The following is a 21243-nucleotide window of genomic DNA, read 5'->3' on the forward strand; positions in this document are numbered from 1 at the left end:
GCCAAGCTCACCCACGAACAACCAATAAACCCGGTATTTCTGGCTAGGCTGGAATGCATATCATCTTCATGTGTAAAAATAAATGAAAGTAAATAGGCTCCTAGGCCAGCCCAGTTCAAATTTTTTTGGGCCATCAAAACCATCACCGTGACTGGTCCTATTGTAACAACGGGCTAAGGTTAGACCGACTGGCTCATGATGGGTCATCGGACCAGTCAAAATACAAGAGGATTTTTATTTCCAACTTTTCTATACTAGGTGAGGGTTTGCAACATAGGGTGAGAAGATACAATTTAATCTCTAGGAATGTAATTGCTCAAAGAAAATTGTAAGAATAAAAATGAGCAACAAAAATAACCGAACACAAGAGATGAATTTATCTCGTGGTGTCGATGACTTGCAGGTCACCCATAATCCACGTTGAGGTGGATTCAATGTTCCAGCTGCTCCTCTATCAAAGCCTTGCTTGATGTTTGAGCCGGCTTGGGCATCTAATGAAGATCATGAGCATGTGGTGAGGTCATAATGAAAGTGGCCAACCCATTTTGGAAATGTTAAAAATAGAGCCAAATTTCAAAATTCAAGATGAAAATAAGAAAAAATTTGGCCAAATGTTAGAATTGAATTTTTGAAGGTGCTTGGCATGATAGAAGTGAGGCAATGCAAAAAAATTGGATTAAAATCCCTTCAGTTTGATGGTCAAACATGGATGAACATGGTCAACTTTACACTTTGTTGATTTTTTTCGAAGTGTAGAATTGTTGTCAAGTAGCCATGTTTGGAGGCTTCAATCTTTGATTTTTGCCTAAATAATGTTCTTTGGCCTCAACTAAAAGTTGAAGCACAATGTGAGCACTTCATCGTGGAAGATATCTCTTTCAAAAATTTGAGGTTTAAAAGGGTCAATTATCAAGTCAAAGATACCAAGTGGTGCTGAACTCTATCTTGAAAAATTTTCTAGGTCAGAAAACAGTGATGAATGGCCAATTTTGAACCGAGTTTTTGAAGAATTTTATATATGAACCTAGGACAAACGATCCCAATAAATAAACTTGGATGTTCAGAGAACATTCTGGGAAAGTTCTTGATCCAAACAAATGAGGTTTGGGTATTTAAATTTGAATCCGAAGTTTGAAGGATCACGCTGCCTGGAACTATAACTGACGAACTGAAGAACACTGAAATTTAGTGTTCTTGCTCGATATTCAAATCTTCAAATCTACAAATCCTTTGATCTTTTGATCTAAGACCCAAACTAGAAGTTGAAGCCCTACGTGCTGGCTACAAGTTTGGTTAATGGTTTTGGCGAGATTTTGAATGTTAAATTTGGAGAAAAATTGAATTCAAGTCATCGGTTTTGAAGGGCATGCGCCGGTTTGAGCACAGCAACACCGTCGCCTCACCGCTTGAGCAGCACGGTAAATTTCATGCGTGACACGCGCTGGCAATTGCTGGTACTCCCAATCGTGATCATGGGGGTATTATGTGCACTTGGACTTTTTTGTAGGCATGATGAATATGCCCTCATGACAAGAAAACTGAATGACGACTAAGATGGCAAGATTGAAGCAACATGCATGATGACAAACTTTGAACAAGGAGAATAGGGATTTTGGTAACCACAAGATGTTTTATCTTCTTCTTCCATGCTTAGTAGTCCAGCACAATGCTAAGCATGGGGGAGGCCTTCTTGCACTTAAAAAGGGATGGTAACATCTCCATCAACCTTCTATTTGCCAACCAATTTTTCTAAATGCTTATGCATAATGCTTGAACCTTTGACTTGGTGAAACCTTTGTATTTCTCCCACGATAATAACATGGTTATTAGGAGGACAAACTAGATTTGTTTTATTTTCAATAATATGGCATCGCCATCTCATCAAGAAGTTTTGGAATGTCTTTGCTTTTGAAAAAATGATGAAAGTTGCAACTTTATTTTACCTACACGATATTATATATGACTTGACTAATTGCTCTCTATAATATGAACTTAAAATTGATTTAAATACCAGCTATTTTTTAGTAAGGAGGTTAAATGACTATATTCTAAATTCACAAACATTATGATTGCTCTTTGATTTAAGTTTATCTATGACCTTATAACTTGTCCTTTAAAAAAAATGATCCATATGTTATCTGCATTCATGAAGCTCTTGCAAGGTTCTATCATACCAATGCCTTTATATTAATTTCTATGGCTTGAGACGTAGAAGTGGTTATTCTTTTGTGTTGTCTTTGTTTTGCTGGCCTTTGTTGTTCATGCATTATGATTTTCTTTATTGGATATCCAACAAAGCCCATATATATTTTTTGTGATCTTCCTTATACATAACCTATAAGATGAGTATGATTATGTTTTTGGAAGTCATTTTTATCACCCACTAGCAGAAATTTTTTACTTATTTTTCATGCTCGAGGACGAGCATCATTCAAGCATGGGGGGAGAGTCAGTGTATTATCCCTAACAACTGCTGGTTAGATCAAAATTTGTTGTGACAAAATTTGAGAAGTAAAGGAAAATAAAGAAAAGAAAAAAATAAGGAAGAACAAAATAAAAGGGGGTAGGGGGGAGTTCCTCATCTTCCGCATCACTATGATTAGGCCGACATGGCTAGTATTTTGTAACATCATACTCATTATTTCTAACCATGTGCAATTCGATGACGAGAGCTTTATTTGTTCCTTGGGACTATTTTTTTGCCACTTGCACATGTCCACCAAACTAAATTTTTGTGTTTCATCTCTCTCCCTCACCAAATTTTATTTTACATGGCCTTTTTGACAAGTCTTAGTAATTCCAATAGTTCTCTCTTAGTCTGACAATATTTCAAATATAATATTTTGTTAGAATTATTTTTACGCACCAAACTCCACATGAGCTTTCCACTTTCATATATGAGTAAGATAGGTTAAAAAATAATATAGTATAGGCTTGAGGGACTTGATGAGATGTAACACCCTAGTTTTATTTTTTTAGAATTTTAATTTTTTTCTAAAATTTTTATAATTAATTAGGTGTGTGTAATAATTTAGAAATAAATATTATTTTCTAAATTTAACAAATGAGTCATAGGTTATAAGAAAGTGTTTGTTCCATTCATGTTGAAATGCATAGTGTTTATTATGTGAAAAATAAATTTCTATTTCCCAAATTTGAATAGGTTTCGAAATAGGGTTTGAAATCTTGAGTATCGAAATTTCTAATTCCTCAAATCTTCTTGGACCAATTCTCAGTGCCATCTTACCCAACATAACACAACCTGACAATCTCATTCTGTCTCTCTCATGGGCTCAATTTCAATCTTAATCCCCCAAATATATATCTTTTCTTCACCTAAAAAAAAGACCTCAACCCAAGCCCAAATAACCCTATCCCATCCACTCTTTCACCAGCGAGTGGACCCCACCCGTCACCACTGTCCCACTAACCCCTTTCCCCTCCACTCTCCCTGCCTCGATCCTCCCCATGGCCCTTCTGCCTCCCTCTTCTCTGTAAAAACGAAGTGCCCAATGAATTATCAAGGAGCAACAACTCTTGTTGATCTTAGCCATCTATGGTGAAATATTATCCAGTCTAGCCTAATTATTCTGTCTCTGATGCAAAGAGAATACTGCAAATGGTTCACAACAAAATGCAATAACATTGACAGTAGTAGATATATATACATGGGCCTCATCAGCACGAATGTTTCGGTAGTGCAACAAGCCAGAGGTAGCAGTATTCACTATTCAGGGACCAAGGCATTCCCAGTATGTGAATTTTTAATTCAACCTACATCACAGACTTCGTTCTGGTTATTGAACTCCAATCATCTGCCGGTTGTATAATGTTGTGGTCATAAGAAAGTGTGGCTCTGATTCGTCTAGCTCCCGCATGCTAGGCAGTCCTCACGGTTGTTCAGAGAACAGATCATTTGTGCCATCTTGGCTTCCACATCATCCTCTGCAGGCTTGCCATTAGCCACCTGCATATGCAAGTGGTTTTTTTTAGTGAGTCGTGATTCAGTAAGTGTTTGGGAAAAGATTGTGAAAGAACTCAAGGGACAGAACATGTACCCCGTTCTCCTTCAGAAGTGTTGTATCGACTGTAAACTTGATCGCGTCAGCAGCTGCTCGTGTGCGTAGATAGTACATTCCAGTTTTCAGGCCCTGACATTGAGCAAGGTTAAAGAAACCATTGTTATAGGCTAAGTACGTATTGGTTGAAGATAATAATTGCTTTGATGAGTCAAGGCTAAATACCTTGGACCAAGCATGGAAGTGCAGGGATGTTAGCTTCCCAAAGTTGGGTTGCTCCATATGGACATTGAGGCTCTGGCTCTGGTCAATATAGCATCCACGGTCAACCGCCATGTCAACCAAAGTTTTCTGCTTGATCTCCCAAACAGTCCTGGTGCAATGATTGCATGGAAACTTTAGTGCTTGAGCAGTAATTGAATCTGGTAGAAAATAAGCATACAAGGTTGAATACAAACTTGTAGATTGCTTTAAGATCATCTGGGATTTCTGCCATCTTCTGGACAGAACCATCTTCATATATCATCTGATTTTTCAGAGCAGGAGTCCAAATGCCCATTTCAGTCAGATCATGAAGAAGGTGCTTGTTAACCACAACAAACTCGCCACTAGAAGAAAAACAGAAACATCAATATAAGCACATGTAAATCAGAATGTAAGCACTCCAAGAAGCATATTTCCTGACCTTAGAACCCGTCGACTGTATATGTTAGATGTGTAGGGTTCAAAGCACTCATTATTGCCAAGGATCTGACTAGTGGAAGCAGTGGGCATTGGAGCAACAAGAAGAGAGTTTCTGACTCCAACTTTAGAAATAGTCTCCCTTAGAGATGGCCAGTTCCATCTGTTAGATGGGACTACATTCCACATGTCAGGTTGGAGAATGCCCTACAAAGGGAGTGGGATAAGATAACATTTGATTAATTTTTAAGGTCAATGCACAAAAATTTGAGGGTAAAACTAAACATAAAACACTACAGTATCAATAATTAAAAAGAGAAATTTTGAAAAAGGAAACCTTGCTGACAGGGCTGCCTTCATATGTTTCATAAGGACCTTCTTTAGCGGCAAGTTCAGCAGAAGCTTTCAGAGAATGATAATAAATTGTTTCAAAAATGTCCTTATTCAACTGCTGAGCCTGAAAAAGATATTATTTGTTACACACCAGCTAAGTACAGAGGGCAATAAACTGCAAACGCTGAGCTGGGAAAAGTACCTCAGTTGAATCGAATGGCATGCCAAGTAATATGAAAGTATCTGCCAAGCCTTGAACACCTATGCCAATTGGCCTGTGACGCATATTTGATCTCTTTGCAGTCTCAACAGGATAGTAATTAATATCAATAATTTTGTTGAGATTGTAAGTGACAGTTGACGTAACCTGGCAAAATCAACAATGTATCAGAACACCCATTAACATAGGAAATAATCAAGGATACAAGACAAATAGGATCTGAACAAACCTCAGCTAGCTTCTCAAAGTCAAAATATCTATTTTTTGAATCACTGCTGCCCACAAGCTTAGATGGATGGGATTCTAAAGGAACACCCTATGAAAGAAGTTTATCATACAGCACATCAGAATACAACCTTCATGATTGAATTAGCTGAGACACTGACAAGAAATACCTTTTCCCTTACGAAGCGTGGCAAGGCAATAGATGCTAGGTTGCAGACAGCGGTTTCAGTAGGGCTCGTGAACTCAATTATCTCAGTGCACAAATTTGATGATTTTATTGTGCCCAGATTCTGCTGGTTACTCTTCCTATTGCACGTATCCTGAAGACAGTTAAGAACCATTATGGAGAATCCTTGTTGCCCAATAGTTGAAGCTGGCAAAATTTGCCAAAAGATTCACAAGTCCAGAAGCAGGTACATCTATTTGTATTGGTGGTTGCCAAACCTACCTTGTAAAGCATATATGGTGTACCAGTTTCTATCTGTGCCTTTAAAATGTCAAACCAGAGGCTCTGTGCTGGAACAACTTTCTTTGCCTTGCCCTGAAACCAGAAAGTAAGGTTACTAAAGTATGCCCCCATTTCACTATTTAATATACTATATATACAAATACAATTTTAGGCTTACTTCTCTCTCATATTTCTTGTACAAATTCTGAAACTCATCGCCCCAGCAATCAGCCAATCCTGGAGCTTCATTAGGGCAAAACAGTGACCATTCTCCGTTATTCTGGACTCTTTGCATGAACAGGTCAGGAACCCATAAAGCATAGAAAAGATCCCTTGCACGATGTTCCTCCTGTTAAATTATCATTCAGAATAGCAAGTCTTAGAAATTTGCAGGTCCATTCAGAATTTAGAAGGAATGGTTAAACAATGCTAGAGGCTTGAAGAGCAGAAAAAACATGCACATATTCCTTGACTAGAATGTTGGGAATCTATATCATGCAGAAAAAGACTAGTGTGCTATTTCTACAAGGCACTAACTTATACCAAAAAAATAATTGAACAACCATTTGTAAGGGCTCCCAGCACAGGTAAAGAAACAATTTTATGTGATGGAATCAGGATCCCTTTGGTTGGGCTTTCAAAGTGCTTTGGCTTTGAAGAAAAGCCAAAAGCCAACCAAAGGGGTAACCCCGTACCCTTGACTTCAAAGAAAAGCTGCTTTTTCCTCTATACAAATCTCACAGCCACTCCCCCGCCATGCCATCCGTTATGTGCGTATCGGTTCGATTTCTTTTTTCTCCTGTCACCCCCTCCCTCTGGCTCGCTCATCTCTCGCCTCGTTCGTTTCCGCAGCGCTCTTTGGGCCGCAGCTAGGGTTTGTCCGGCAGCGGCCCTTGCCGGCAGTTGCCCCCTCCGGCCTCCCTCCACCCTCCTCCCAGGTGTCTACGCCCCTGTCCGCCCCAGCGCCCATGTCCACCTCCCTCGGTTCTCCTCCCAGGCGCACGCCTGTAGGTGCGGCCGGCGGCGACGGTACTAGCCAGCGGCGCCCCTAGACGGCGGCATCGACCCCCGCATGCCAGCCCCTGCATCCTCCCTCCGCCCTCCTCCAAGGAGATCTGTAAGTGACCAAATCAATCCTCCTTTCCTGTTAGTGACCAAAATCGATTGGATTTGAGTAGTAATCATTCGATTCATGTAGCGATCATTCGATTTGTGTTGCAATTGTTCCATTTGTGTAGCAACTAGTGGTTGTTGTGCCCGAGTGTCTATGGAGATTGAGAACATCAGTATGTGATGAAGTCAAATTGGTACATAGATGTTTAGCATGCTTGATTACTAAACAAAAATGAATGACAAATTACTTGTTGCATGATTTATACTAAATTGAATGAAATATTTGTTTGTGCTTGATTCAAGAATGGCTGATAAGGCAGATTGATATGACGCCAATGTGAGGCATTTCATTGATATCTGCAAAGGAGAGATAGAAGCTGGGAATAGACCGTTGGGATTTCCCAATAGGAATGGTTGGAAAAATGTTATATCTAAGCATGAAGAAAAAACTGGTCAGAAGCTAACAAAGAAACAATTGAAGAACAAGTGGGACAATATGAAAAAGGAATATACATGGTTCATGGAGTTCAAGAATAGTGCAACTGGGCTTGGATGGAATGAGACAAAGCGAACTGTTGAGTGCTCTAATGAATGGTGGGATGAACACCTAGTTGTAAGCACTTTACTGTCATTATTCATTAATCATTTTCAATGCTTTCATACTATGTTACTTGCTAATTAACCCTTTGTTTCATTTAATTTCAGAGGCGCAATAATCCTGAGAAAGGTATCAAATGCAACCATGTGAGGTTCAGAGAACAAGATCCAAAGCACCTTGATGATATGCATATATTGTTTGATAAGATACATGTCAGTGGCGCTAGTGCATGCTGCCCTGGAGATGTATCCTTTGATGAGTCAAGTGATGACGATATGAGTGAGGTACAAAAAACTCAAGACATTGATGATGTGAAGCTGGCTGCTTTGAAGAAATCAAAGCCAAGGAAAAGAAACGCAAGGAACACTCTAGTTCTATTGAAGAGAAGGATGAGAAGAGCCCATTCTTTCGACTACACAAGAATACATGTTTGAAGATAGAAACTGCAGCAGATAAGATATCCTCAAGTGTTGAAGCTTCATCGACTCCTCCAACCAATCCAGTCCCAAGCATTTCAGAAGTCATGAAGATGGTTAAAGATTGTGGAGTGCAACAAAGAACTGCTCTAATGCACATAGCCACCTTCCTGATTGTGAAACCTGAATTTAGGGAGGTCTTTAGCTCACTAGAAACAAATGAAGGCAAGTTTGATTTGTTTGAGAGGGAGCATGAAAAGGAGTTGCTCAAGCGTCAGTAAAACTATTCCCTAATTTAGCTAGTGTTGTGTTGTGAACCAATATTTGTTTATTTCCCTTTGTTGAGAACCATTAGTTGCCTGTTATCCGAGAGACCATTTGTTGAGACTATTTGAGAACCATTGGTTATGTGTTTATGTGTTGTCCATATATTTGTTTATGTGTTGACCATCCATATGTTTATGTGTTGTCCATATATTTGTTATGCTTTTGTGTTGTCCATATATTTGTTTATGTGTTGTCCATACTTGTGTCTGTAGATGGATGCCAACATGGAAGAATTGGCCAAAAAGGGGCACAAGGGACTATTGCTTCTACCTGAACTTTCCCAGCAGGTTGCTGTCATTGGTCAAACGGGAAACATGTACACATAACGGTATTTTAACAAAGGAAAATACAGGGAAACATCAGAAACTGGACTTCAATGGGTTATGAGGTGCTTTGGTCATCTGAGATACTTTTATAAGATGTTTCGAATGAGCACTGATATTTTCATGGCACTTCATGATTTGCTCATCTCGAATTACGGTTTGACCTCAACTAACAATGTGTCATCAATTGAGTCATTGACGATGTTTCTATGGATCGTCGGAGGACCCCAATCATTTTCACAAGCTGAAAATCGTTTTACACGGTCGCTATGGACAGTTCACACCAAGTTTCATGAAGTATTGAAATGTTTGTGCAAGTTAGCAAAGGACAATATCAAGCTAAGAGATCCAACTTTTAGTAATGAGCATGAAAGGGTGAAAGAGGACCGTTTCCGGCTTTATTTCAAAGGCGCTATTGGAGCTATAGACGGTTCACATGTTAAAGTTGGCGTTCCAGCAGAGGAAGTGGTTAACCACACATGTCGATATGGATATACATCTCAGAACATGCTAGTTGTTTGTGACTTTGATATGAGGTTTATCTTTGCGGTTGCTGGTTGGTCGGGTTCTGCACATGACACACGGATCCTCAATCATGCATTAGCGAATTTTCCGTCATTTCCCGTGGCTTCCAAAGGTATGCACTGTTCGTTAAGAGTTAGTAATAGTTCTATTGTTGTTTTCCTTTCCTGATTTCATTTGGTTTTGTAGGAAAATATTATCTTGTGGACTCTGGTTATCCAAACCGAGTAGGATATCTTGCCCCTTTCAAAGGAAGCACATACCATATACCAGAATTCCGGCTTCGTTCTAGGCATCCTCCTCAAGGGAAGTACGAGATTTTCAATTTTTTGCATTCATCCCTTCGAAATGTCATTGAGCGAGCTTTCAAAGTCTTGAAGCGGAAGTGGCATATTTTGAAGGACATGCCAAGTTTCTCCACTCATACTCAGAAGCATATCATTCTTGCTTGCATGGTATTGCATAATTTTATTCGTGAGAGCAATTTACATGATAAAGTGTTCAATAGATGTGATGCTAATGAGGACTACCTACTACAAGAGACATGTGGCACAACCCAAACACAAGGAGATGAGAGTCCATATGGGGAGAATGAGGATACGATGAATACCATTCGCAGTAGAATAGCTGATGCTTTGGTTAGTGCGAGAGGGAGATAATTATGTGGACCATATGTTAATGGTGGACATTTATATGAACCATATATCTTTTGTCAAATGTTATCTTTGTATTCATGTGGACCATATGGTAACGGTGGCTACAAAACTTAAAAAAATAAATTTTCCTTTCTAAAATGGTAATTTACATGTGATTAAGTGAACAACACAGTGTTTTACGATCAATTTGCATAGCAACAGTCCCTCAGACCTTCGAGGGGCATTACAGACCTTTCTTGCCAAACCTACAGTTTCATAGCTGTTTCAACCACAGCTTTCTGCTTTCTCACAGCTGACAGCTCATAACAGCTTTTCCACAGCTCACAACCGACAACAGCTTTTCCACAGCTCACAGTCCAACCAAACAGACCCTCAATATAGCAGTAAGCATATATAAAGTCAACTTAGTGCCGCAGTTACTGCAGGAGACTAATGGCTTATGGTTTTCATACACAAAAAGTAATTTCACTTTACACACTAACAGTAGAGATTTTACCTTTCCATGGTTCTTTCTCAGATCAAGGAACTCAAAAATGTCAGCATGCCAAGGCTCCAAGTACACAGCAAATGCACCTAAATTTTAGAACCTCATAAGAATTTCTGAAGACAATGATATTAAAATTAAAAATAATGACAGAGCATACCCTTTCTTTTGCCGCCACCTTGATCAACATAACGAGCAGTATCATTGAAGACGCGTAACATAGGAACAATTCCATTCGATGTTCCATTTGTTCCTCGAATGTAACTACCAGTAGCACGAATATTGTGAACCGAGACACCAATTCCTCCAGCTGATTTGCTTATGACAGCACATTCCTTCAGAGTTTCATAGATTCCCTCAATGCTGTCATCTTTCATGCAGATAAGGAAACAGCTGCTTAACTGCATCATAGAGAACACAACAGTAAATAAACAATCTCACAACCCACATTCAAAATCATCTAGCAGGGAGCAGGGACGGTACTTGGGGCCTTGGTGTGCCAGCATTGAAAAGCGTTGGTGAAGCATGTGTAAACCAGCGCTGAGACATGAGATGGTAAGTCTTGATGGCAGACTCAATGTCTTCCTTGTGTACCCCCACCGAAACCCTCATTAGCATGTGCTGTGGCCTTTCAACAACCTTCCCGCCAAGCTTCAAGAGGTAAGACCTCTCCAGAGTCTTGAAACCAAAGTAGTCGTAGTCAAAGTCCCTATCATAAATTATCTCGCTGTCCAAGCGAGCAGCGTTCTGAAATATGAAAGCATTTGGAGCCTTGTGAGGGATGACTTACATAAAGGCAAGTGCATAGCACAACAGATTTACTGTACTGTGTCAGATTTAAAAAAAAAACTTATAAAAAAAGCAATGGAACAGTACATTTAACCCCGAGAAACAGAGCAACAGTATCTATACAGGTGTCCTGTCAGAAATGTGTGAGGGCCAATCGGAATATCACCTTCATGATGATTTCATAAACATCTTCAGCAACCAGAGGGGCCATCAGCCCAGATCTCTCGTTGAAGTGCATGTACATGTCCTTAATCCTGCACCCACGACAGTCACACGTCAATTAAGAACCGAATCCTCGAATCCAGCCTTACTCCCGTCGCTATGAATGGTTGAAATAAAGGCCAAAATCAACCGTCACTTACGTCTCCGAGAAAGACTTCTTGGTGTTCTTGTGCAGATTCGACACGGCAATCCTCGCCGCCAGCTTCACGAACCACGACAGAGAAAGGGGGCAACCAGCCCCACGTCAGGACAGCGAAGAAAATAGAGCTGAAACCAAGACGAGGATTTCGCAGCGGGCTCCTCACCGACGCGTAGTCCGGGTGGGACGCGGTCATGGCCGCCGCGGTCTCGGCGGCGAGCTCGTCGAGCTGGCTTGTGGTTACGCCCTTGTATACGCCCGCGCAGACCTTCTGCGCGACGAGCACCGGGTCGCAGTGCTCCTGGCTGAGGCCATAACTGAGCTTCTTGAGGCGCGCCGTGATCTTGTCGAAGTGCACCGTCTCCTGCCGCCCGTCCCGCTTGACCACGTACATGTTGCCCGCCGGCGAGGACTAACGTCGAACAGCTGGTGGGCGCCTCCGCGCCGCCGCCGCCACCGCCAAGCTCTGGATGAGAGGCAGGCGATGGGTGAGGAAAGGTAGGGTTTGGGACGGATTTGAGTGCCTTCCGTTCCGGCGCGGAAGATGCGATGAGTAATTAAGAAGTGGAGGATTTGTGTGTTTTTTTTTTTTTTGTGCTCGCTGGGGAAGAAAACGTCTGGGTTCGGATTGGGTTTGGCGCGCGGGCGCGGAGGCATTTCCCGCGCGATTTTGGCACGGTGGAGCGGGTGACCGGGGGTTGGTGGCTGGCGCTGTCCGCCGTGGGCCCTAAGAGAGAGCCCGAGACGCCGACTTGCGGGCCGCGCGATTCGGCCTCCTGGGCCCTCGTGTCAGTGAAAATACCAGGCTCTGCCGATCGCCGACTGCCACAGAGCGCAGCAACGTCGAAGAAGAGACGAGAGCAGAGCTCGCAGAGACTGAAGGCAACCGCGCTTGTAGCGCAGTGGTGTCGTCGTCTCCCGGTGGCAGCGCACCCACCAGGTTGGATCACCAGCAGGAATGACTCGGGTATTGCACCGGAATTTATTTCTAAAATTTAATTACGCAGGTTTTCAATGTATGCATGGAGCTATAATATTACTATAGTGTGCCCATTACTTAGAAGCGTTTTGCGGCTTCATTGATATTTGTAATGGCAACTTAAAAAAAGTGGAGAATATAGAGAACACAGAGAGGAGGATGGCATTTCATTTCGTTGGTACATAATAAGTCCATCCAATCCAACATGTACTCCCTCCCTCCCCTCTTTTTTTACGTGTCACATTAGATTTGTTTTAAATCAAAATTGCCCAACTTTAATCAAATTTATAGAAAACATAACATCTACAATTTCAAATTTGTTTCACTGAATTCATGAATATATTCGATGGTGCGTATATTTGGAAGTGTAGTTTTTTCTATAAATTTAATCAAAATTTGATAATTTGACTTGGTACAACGTGGCGTGTAAAAAAAAACTAGAGCGAGTAAGTTATTAGTTATTTGAGCGTTGAACTTAATGGATTTTCTGATGTGTCACGTCTTGTCATTCATAGTATTAAGTAAGTTTTCAACTACCTCGTTCTCATTTTCCTCTTCTTCGGTATATCATAATCAGACTGAGATCACGCGCCAAGTTTCAGGCCGGCCCAATCATCATGTAACTCGGCCCAACTAATGTCAGTACCGCCTAATTTTCATTTTTTAGAAAAAGAAGAGACAGCCTATTCTATTCCTGATAAATGTAGTACTACGCAGCTAGGGCAATACAATTCGCTACGATCTACTGCAACGTTTCACAACATCGCATCTTTAGTGGAAAACTCGGAAGCGAGGCGCGTTTGCCTGCTGAATAACATCACCACACAATAACTGGCTAAACTCACTCTGAGCAAAATCATTTTAACCCATAACGATAGCACATGAAAACATGCAGACATTCTATTGAAAAATTAAAATGAAACATATCCTGTGACACACACCTGGCTCAGATATACACGCGGGACACGACGCTGCGGTAGATACCGAACCAACAGTACAGTTGTGACGCTGAAGAACACTGGTTTCCTTTTAAGCAAATCCCACACATATGCAATGAGTTCATAACAGGTTGCGCGCTCACTTCCCACCTAGCGAGGGAAACTGGGCTTGATCTTGAATCGCCGGCGCCAGAGCAGCTGGCTCGCGAGGGCTGTAACCGCTACGGAATCCACCGCGGTCACCACGACCCCTGCCACGACCACGTCCACGCCCACCAGGGCTGTAGTACCTTTCGCCCTCTGCTGGCTTCAGGAATTCATTTATGCTGACAGACTGCATGAGAAGAAAAAAAAAGGTAAATGACTAAAACTGGAGCAAAAGGAGAGCTCCATATACTTCAGTTTACCTTCTTGGCGCGCTCATCCCTTTCAGCATTTTCTTTCTTCTTCTCTTTGTCAGAACCCTGCAACAATTTAGTGAAAAAGTGAACAATACTGTAGAATCTGTGCAGAGAGAAGGAACATGAGAAATTGTTCCTACCAGCTTGATGAAGATCTCATCGGAGCCCTTTTTCACTGAAAGTTGTTGCATGGACTGCAACTCCTTGTCCACCTCAACCTTTCTCACTTCAGTCTTTAATCCAAGTAAAGCTTTCCTCTTCTCTTCCAGTACTTTCTCATATTCTTCCAATGTCATCTCCTGTGAAAGCAAGTGGGTTTAAATAACAATTAATTGAATAGCAATAAAATTGAACACAATTATGAGCCCATAGTAAAGAAATTTGGTGTTTCCAGATCATAATGGCAACAGAATACTGCATCGGAACATCTAGAACTGAAGCATGCTAGAACAATACAATATCATAACTGACCTGCAAGGCTTGGACGTGGGAGTATGCACAAAGGAAATATTAAAGAAAAAGGTTTCATATATTCAATTCAAACTAAAAGAACACAGACAAACAAAACATATGCATCAGATAAAGATTATAAAACATCTACCGAACTCAATCAATTAACATAAACTCCCAAGACACATGCTCTCAAAAAAGAGATAAAGTAAACCTCTAGGGTATGACATGCTCAGGCCAGTGGATGTTCATGTTTTTTAAACAGAGGGCTATTCATGTACAGCAGCTTCCTGAATTCATGCACGCAAAGGTAATGCATGAAAACCTTGATACTGCCACCTAAGCTGCCTATAGGCTGGGTGAAATTGAGAACTTGCAGAGCCAACCGTTTTGTTGGATGTGCAAGACTCACTGGATCAATCAGCCCACAATCAGTAATAGGTTATCTTGGGAAAACATGAGCACACCAGACAACTTCTAAATATCATGTCAATATCACAGATGCATCTGCACAAAGCCTAATAAAATTTTCCATTGTCAGTGCTTAAAGTTAACACACAGAAAACAACTTGCTATTGACTGCAGCTAATAAGCACAATCACTCAGTTCATGCTGTTACACAGAAATGTAACACTTTCACATACTTTGTGGCGGTGCATAACATATGCCTTCTTGCAAACACGTAAGAGACCAGAGACCAGACTGGTTATAACGATATCAAAAGGAAGGAACAATTGTAGAATGTATACATTTCAATGCCTAGCCCTTCAATTATCGTTATGTTATTGTTAGTGGTTAACTTAAGCATAACTGAAAAATTTGTAGTTTGCATTTGTATAACTTTCATACGTATGTGTGTATGTGAGGAATAATAATAACCAGGTGAATTGAAAACTGCAATACTTCGGCAGTATGAATTTTGTGACTGATTACAAACAAGTTCTATGTTGCTTCCCGTTAATAAGATTGCAAGTATCATCACGGGAATGGAACAGGACTCAAGGATTTTGATCCATTATATTGTAGATTTTCAGCAATGATATTTATGAATCACTCATCTTACACTGCTCCACATATCAGGGCTTTGGTACAAACATATTGAATACTTAGCACCAATAATATTTAGGTTAATTAAGATTTAAGAGACACAAACTTTGGCTGGCATCCAAGAAAAAGGTCAGCTGCAACATCTACAGCTAAACAAGCATTGCATGCTAACTTAGTAATCCAGGACATACAGTTACATCTAAGCTGCAGTTGTAGCACTTACCATTTGAAAATATCAACAACTACCTGAGTGGATAAACTATTGTATGCTACTGGAGACTCAAGAGTTGATGCACTTAGCAAACATGAAGCCTATCACAGGATTTGCTCAATTCCCTCCAGCCTTTCAAACATCACTGCTAAGTTCTAACTAACACCTCGTACTAATGTGGACTCAGACATGTCTTTTTCAAACTGATGGTACCTTAATAATCTGCGACTTCATCATCATAAAAAGCTTCAGGGAACTAGTTTTCTGACACTTACCAATGTTAAAACAAAACAAAGTTAACTGTGAATATGTTACATACTTGAATGTAAAAAATTGCTCACTGAATCGCAGAAATAATCTAACTTTTGCGCCAATATATCCAAGAATGATATGATTTGCATAGGAAGTACCAAATGCTTTACAATTTTTAAACAAACATGGCAGTAGCAAGGTGAGCAAGAAAAACAGACTTTTAGGTATACCATGCAAGAAGAGTAATCTAAAAGTACTTTAGTGCATTTCTAGCACTTAAATCATGTTTTAAGTATGCGCTGTAAAAACTTAGGGTAGAAGACAGAAAACTTGAAGCTTAAAGAAATTTATTCCTTCACAGTTCACACCATAGCAGACCAGTGTCATTTCCGGATTGAGAAATGGATTTCCTTCAAGCCCACAACAGTACAGTACATATGCAAGTTGTATATTTAATTAGAGTAGAGTGCAACTTATACCTTATCTTCAGGCTCCTCCTCTTCAGTTGGTTCGCCTTCCTTGCCCTTCTCAACCTCAGAATGTGGCACCTCCTCCAGCTTGTTTTCATCCTCAGCTACAGCAGGAGTTCCCTCAGTATTAACAGCTTCTAATGTTTCTCTGATGATTTGTAACAAAGAGTAATGCATTAAGTTAATTCTTCATATCAAATATTGCTCCAAAATAACAGATATAAAATTACGAAAGGAAACTCACTGTGCTTCATCAGTTACAGTTCCCCAGTTGCCACGGCCAGCCCCCTCACGCTTCATCTCATATCCTCTCCCTGTACCGCTGTGGCGCTCATAAGCCCGGCGAGGGGGGCGACCAGACTCATCACCACCCTCCCCATCAGTGTAGCCGCCACGGCGGCCACCACCACGGTAAGGCTGACGTGGTCCACGGCCCCTTTCCATAGCCCTTCCTTCACCATCCTCTCTTCGCGGGAAACCATCTCCAAAGCTGCCTCCGCCATAACCTCCCTCAACACCATTGGCATCACCCTCACCATATTCACGCCTTGGGCCCGTCCTGCCTCCACGGAAGCCACCTCTACCACGCCCTGGTCCACCTCGTCCTGCCCCATCGCGAGCTGGAGCGCCGTGGTTCCTGGACTCCTTTACTGCAAAACAATGGCACATCAATGGCACATCAATGTATTCCAGTGTTAACAACCTGCGTCTGTACAAAAGCTACTGACTAAATGAGAAATTGAATTGCAGAATGCCAGAATCCCATAAAAATTGAAATTTACTCTAAAATGTTGCGTAAGCAGGTATAATAACAAAAAATCTCACACTAAATAGCCACAGACGAGCACAAAGCCGAACGCCCCGCTCTCCGCTGTACCAGATTAACCCTTATGTGCAGCAATCCCGTACAACCGTGGTACATCTCAGCCCAAACTCCTCAGATTCACGCATCAGATTCAAGGCACAAACGCTGAACCCCCGACTTCCGATCCGATTCGAACGAAAACGTGTAAACTCACCAGCCTGCGCGGGCGGCGGCGGCTTGGTGGGCAGCTTCGCCGGGGCGGCGGGCGCCGGCTTGGGCGACGCAGCCGCCTTCTTCTCGGCGGCGGCGATGAGGTGCGAGGGGTCGTCGTTGTCGACGTCGACGAGGAGGTCGAACTGGTTCTTCGTGCCCATGGCGCCCCTCTCCCGGCCTCAACTCCCCCAAATAAATCACCGGAAACACCAATCCAACCCTTCAATCAGCAACCTAGAACAACGCCACAGGAGAAGAGACCGCCATGGATGGGCGAATCGAATCGAATCGAGACGGCAGGTAGGCTAGGGTTTAGGGGTGGAAAGAAGACGAGGGGGTGAAGTGGTGTTGGGCGAGTCAGTGAGAGAGGGAGGTAGTAAAACCCTAGCCGCCACTTGGACTCTCCACTACCCCGGCTATCACTCTCCCCGGAGAGCACGCTTCGATTTGACAAATTACGGATCTGGGTGCGTGGTTTCCTGGTAATCACGTGCTTGCCACTGCGCTCAGTAGAGGAGTGGTGGGAGCTGCGGAGCGAGTGAGGGAGGGTTGTTTTGTCATTTTGTCCTTCTGGTGTGGCCTGACTCGCGTCGGGAATTCTTGAGGTGTGTTCTGGGCCTTCGTATAACTAATGGGCCTCAGTGTTGAGAAAGATCAGTTCCATTTTCTCAGTTGGGCCTACGGGAGTCTGTAGGCCATAAAAGTGGCATATCCCATTTATCTTGAGGAAAAATTATACTTTTCATCTCTTAAATATTGTAAAAATATGGCATTCATCTCTTATATTTTATTTGGTGCAAATAAGATATGAGAAAAATGCCAGAGAGGGAGGAGTCTCGACAAGAGAGACCATTCCTTACCTAAGGGTATATTTGGTTCCTCAGCTAGCTTTTATTGGGCTTGCTTTGCTCAGCAAGGTAAAACCTAGCTAGGGACGGCAAGCCAAATTGGCTCTCCTGATCGAGATAGCCAAAAGAATCTTACGTGATTTCTTGTCCGGTCAGGGCACCAGCAATGTATGGGTGCACCCCTGGTCTTAAGGTGGGACCCACCAGGGATTTAACATCAACTAACACCAGAGCCGCAATGTAGAGAACCAGCACCTGAGTCCATGCGTGGGACCGGCTAAAAAATTCCCCGACTCCTTTTTCCCGTCGTTACTTCCCGGGGGTTCTCGTCCAGTCCGTCCCTATCCCGCACACCGTTTGTCCGCCTCCATCCTCATCCGCTCAAGTCCCGATCCGTGCCACTGGTCGCGGCCGTCCGAGCCGCCACCACCGGCGCCAAGCATCCGACTCCAGCTTGGCCACGGCAACCTTGGACGCGGCAGACGAATCTTCCGGCTGGGCCTAGGAGGGCGACGGCGGTGCTCGAGATCTAGCCCAGCGAGGTGCCGCGCCACTCCCACGCAAGTGCTCCGCTGCTCCCACGCAAGTGCTCCGCCGCTTCGAGGTGATTTGTTCTATGCGATATATACGCATTACGCTGCCTGCTTGCTAGGATGCGATTTGTTTTGTGCGATGTCTGTGCAATGCATAGATGTGATTTGTTCCTTTTGTTCTGGTAGCCTGATTGCTGACTTATATATACTGCCATAGCAGATGAAGTTTTCTCCATAAACATGTCGAGCAATGGAATATGTGTCATGTTAATCTAATTTAGAGATACATTAACCAATGTCAATACAATTTCTTATTAATTTAGGAATACAACAACTCTGATGAAAAATTTGGAAATTACAAGATACTTGCAAGGATTGGGACACATTAAACTACACAGGTTGTGTTCTAAGTTTGCTGACCACCAAATTTTTCCCATATATGTTCCACCAAATCTGACTGGAGACGTTTGTGTTCCTCTTTATCATGAATAGTATCATTGATCTCTAGGATTCTACTAAATCCATGTATTGGTCCATGGTCAAGTCCTGTTATTGGTCTGGTAGATCGTTCTTCTTCATATATGTTATCTTGATGCAACTGATAGGAGTCTCTCTTATCCTCAATTATCATATTATGTAGAATAATGCATGCCATCATAATATCTTCTAGCTCTTTCCTGTCCCAAAGACGTGCAGCGTGACGTATAATGGCCCAATGTTTTTGTAGAATCCCAAAAGCACACTCAGCATCTTTTCTTGCTGCCTCTTGATGCTGAGCAAACAATCTATCCTTTTGACTTAAAGGTAGAGGGATTGATTTGACAAATATTGCCCACTTAGGATAAATTTCATCAGCTAAGTAATACCCCATATTATATTCTGATCCATTAACAGTAAATTTAACCTCCGGAGCCCTTCCTTGTAACACCTGTGTGAACAATGGTGATTGGTTCAACACACTGAGATCATTGTTTGCACCAGGTGTGCCAAAAAAGGCATGCCAAATCCAACGATCGTAGGAGGTAACTGCTTCGAGCATGATAGTGGGAACCTTATGGTCACCACGTGTAAATTGCTCCTTCCATGCAATTGGACAATTTCCCCAATGCCAGTGCATGCAATCAAGACTTCCCAACATCCCAGGAAACCCACGCGCCTCTCCAACTTGAAGTAAGCGTTGGATATTATCATCTGTAGGTCTTCTAAGATATTGCTGGCCAAAAATGTGTCTCACACCTTAAACAAATGTAATCATGCACTCTTAAAGTTGTGCTTTTAGCAATTCCAAATGATTCGTCCATAAGGTCAGCTGGCGAGCCATATGCTAACATTCGGAGGGCAACCGTGCATTTCTGCAGTGGTGAAAGACCTACCTTGCCAAATGCATCTCTCCATAACTTAAAATATGGGGACCAATTTCCTAATGCTTCAACAATTTTCAAAAATAATTGCTTTCTCATCCGAAATCTTCTGTGGAATTGGTAATCAGTGTACAAAGGATTCTTGGAAAAGTACTCAGCAACTAATTTGGCATGACCAGCTTCATGATCTCTGTTAATGTACCTTCGTGAGTAGTCGCTGCGCTGATTAGAGCTGCTACCTTGTACTTTAGCTTGAAGTTTAGCTTCAATCCGAGCTTGCATCTTAGCTTCCACTCGAGCCACCATTGGGTCATTGATTTCCTCCCACATGAGGTTGTGGAGGTAGTCAGTTGTGAAAAAATCATCTAAATTGGTGGACTGATTTTCTGAGTCTTCAGACATTATTGGCTATGGTCTGATTTGGAAGAGGGAATAGAAGCAAGTGAAGCATGGGAGAGTGGTCTGGAGGTTGTGGTCTTGTGGAGGTAGCTAGTCCAACTACATATTCTATTTATAGATGGCACCTGCCAACAACTACCTTCTCCAACAGCTAGTTTTCCAACGGCTAGTTCTCCATGATTTTTTATACGTAATGAGGTGCCATTTCATTAAGTAGACCATTACATTCAGTACATCACATTTGATACTCCCTAAAAACAATAGACCATTACAGCAGTAGTAACTAAAACAATCCCTAAACACACTAAGGGGACCTGCTTAATCATCTGATGGTGGATACAAATCCTTGCTTAGCTCTGCTAGGATTTGGTTATGAATCTTCAATCTGCATGCACTGTAGTTAGAAGTATCTTTGTCCGTATACTCTAAGTATTTGCTCATCTTATCAAACCTGACCTTTGTGGCTGCTGCTTCTGCTATTTTTGCTAGTGCTTCTGCTCTATTTGCCATAGCATCATGAAACAAAATCATGTCTTCATCTGGCTGGATGCCTAGAGGTGACTGAGGCATGACCTTTTCTTTTCCTTTTCCTCTCATCCTAGCTTTTGCTTTATTTTCCCCTCTGGACGCTTTTCTTTGTGTCTCTCTTTGTCGTCTGTATCTTGATTTGAAGATGATGTGTATGCACCGGATCCATCCACTTTTGTTCTCTTGTTCTGGTCTTCACGATCCATGACACTTCTCTTCCATTTGGGTTGATCCTTGAGAACTTTCCATACATATTCTAGTGTGAAGGGCCTTTGTTTGTTTTCTCTTTTGAA

General features: G+C 42.0%; 2 protein-coding genes and 2 pseudogenes across 2 annotated transcripts; 1 reads left to right on the forward strand and 3 right to left on the reverse strand.

Moving 5' to 3' along the window:
• Positions 1–3620: 3620 nt before the first annotated feature.
• On the reverse strand, positions 3621–12129 carry LOC117858470 (ribonucleoside-diphosphate reductase large subunit). The gene is made up of 17 exons (XM_034741541.2): positions 11682–12129; positions 11517–11578; positions 11321–11408; positions 10849–11112; positions 10526–10766; positions 10378–10454; positions 6105–6275; positions 5927–6019; positions 5649–5798; positions 5483–5569; positions 5236–5400; positions 5038–5157; positions 4705–4907; positions 4478–4627; positions 4245–4392; positions 4059–4151; positions 3621–3967 (listed from the first exon to the last, which is right to left on the reverse strand). Exons 1-17 carry the CDS (start codon positions 11907–11909, stop codon positions 3866–3868), a joined length of 2442 nt encoding a protein of 813 aa, XP_034597432.1. The 5' UTR covers positions 11910–12129; the 3' UTR covers positions 3621–3865.
• LOC140222717 (uncharacterized) lies at positions 7344–8347 on the forward strand (annotated as a pseudogene).
• Positions 12130–13369: 1240 nt separating the features above from the next.
• Positions 13370–17681, reverse strand: LOC117857675 (RGG repeats nuclear RNA binding protein A). The gene is made up of 6 exons (XM_034740475.2): positions 17283–17681; positions 16508–16913; positions 16273–16411; positions 13974–14132; positions 13840–13896; positions 13370–13766 (listed from the first exon to the last, which is right to left on the reverse strand). The coding sequence occupies exons 1-6, from the start codon at positions 17440–17442 to the stop codon at positions 13572–13574; spliced, it is 1116 nt and encodes a 371-aa protein (XP_034596366.1). The 5' UTR covers positions 17443–17681; the 3' UTR covers positions 13370–13571.
• A 1321-nt stretch (positions 17682–19002) lies between these two features.
• Positions 19003–20425, reverse strand: LOC140222981 (protein ALP1-like; annotated as a pseudogene).
• Positions 20426–21243: the final 818 nt, after the last annotated feature.

The sequence above is a fragment of the Setaria viridis genome, chromosome 5 (genome assembly GCF_005286985.2).
Source record: "Setaria viridis chromosome 5, Setaria_viridis_v4.0, whole genome shotgun sequence".
Classification (NCBI taxonomy): Eukaryota; Viridiplantae; Streptophyta; class Magnoliopsida; order Poales; family Poaceae; genus Setaria; species Setaria viridis.

Coding starts and splice junctions, on each gene's coding strand:
- LOC117858470 (XM_034741541.2), bottom strand. CDS start 11,909: ATGTACGTGGTCAAGCGGGACGGGCGGCAGGAGACGGTGCACTTCGAC. Junction 11,113..11,320: donor TTTATGAAATCATCATGAAG/GTGATATTCCGA, acceptor TTCATATTTCAG/AACGCTGCTCGCTTGGACAG. Junction 10,767..10,848: donor CTGGCACACCAAGGCCCCAA/GTACCGTCCCTG, acceptor TCTATGATGCAG/TTAAGCAGCTGTTTCCTTAT.
- LOC117857675 (XM_034740475.2), bottom strand. CDS start 17,442: ATGGGCACGAAGAACCAGTTCGACCTCCTCGTCGACGTCGACAACGAC. Junction 16,412..16,507: donor ACTGTAACTGATGAAGCACA/GTGAGTTTCCTT, acceptor ACAAATCATCAG/AGAAACATTAGAAGCTGTTA. Junction 13,897..13,973: donor ATGAGATCTTCATCAAGCTG/GTAGGAACAATT, acceptor AAATTGTTGCAG/GGTTCTGACAAAGAGAAGAA.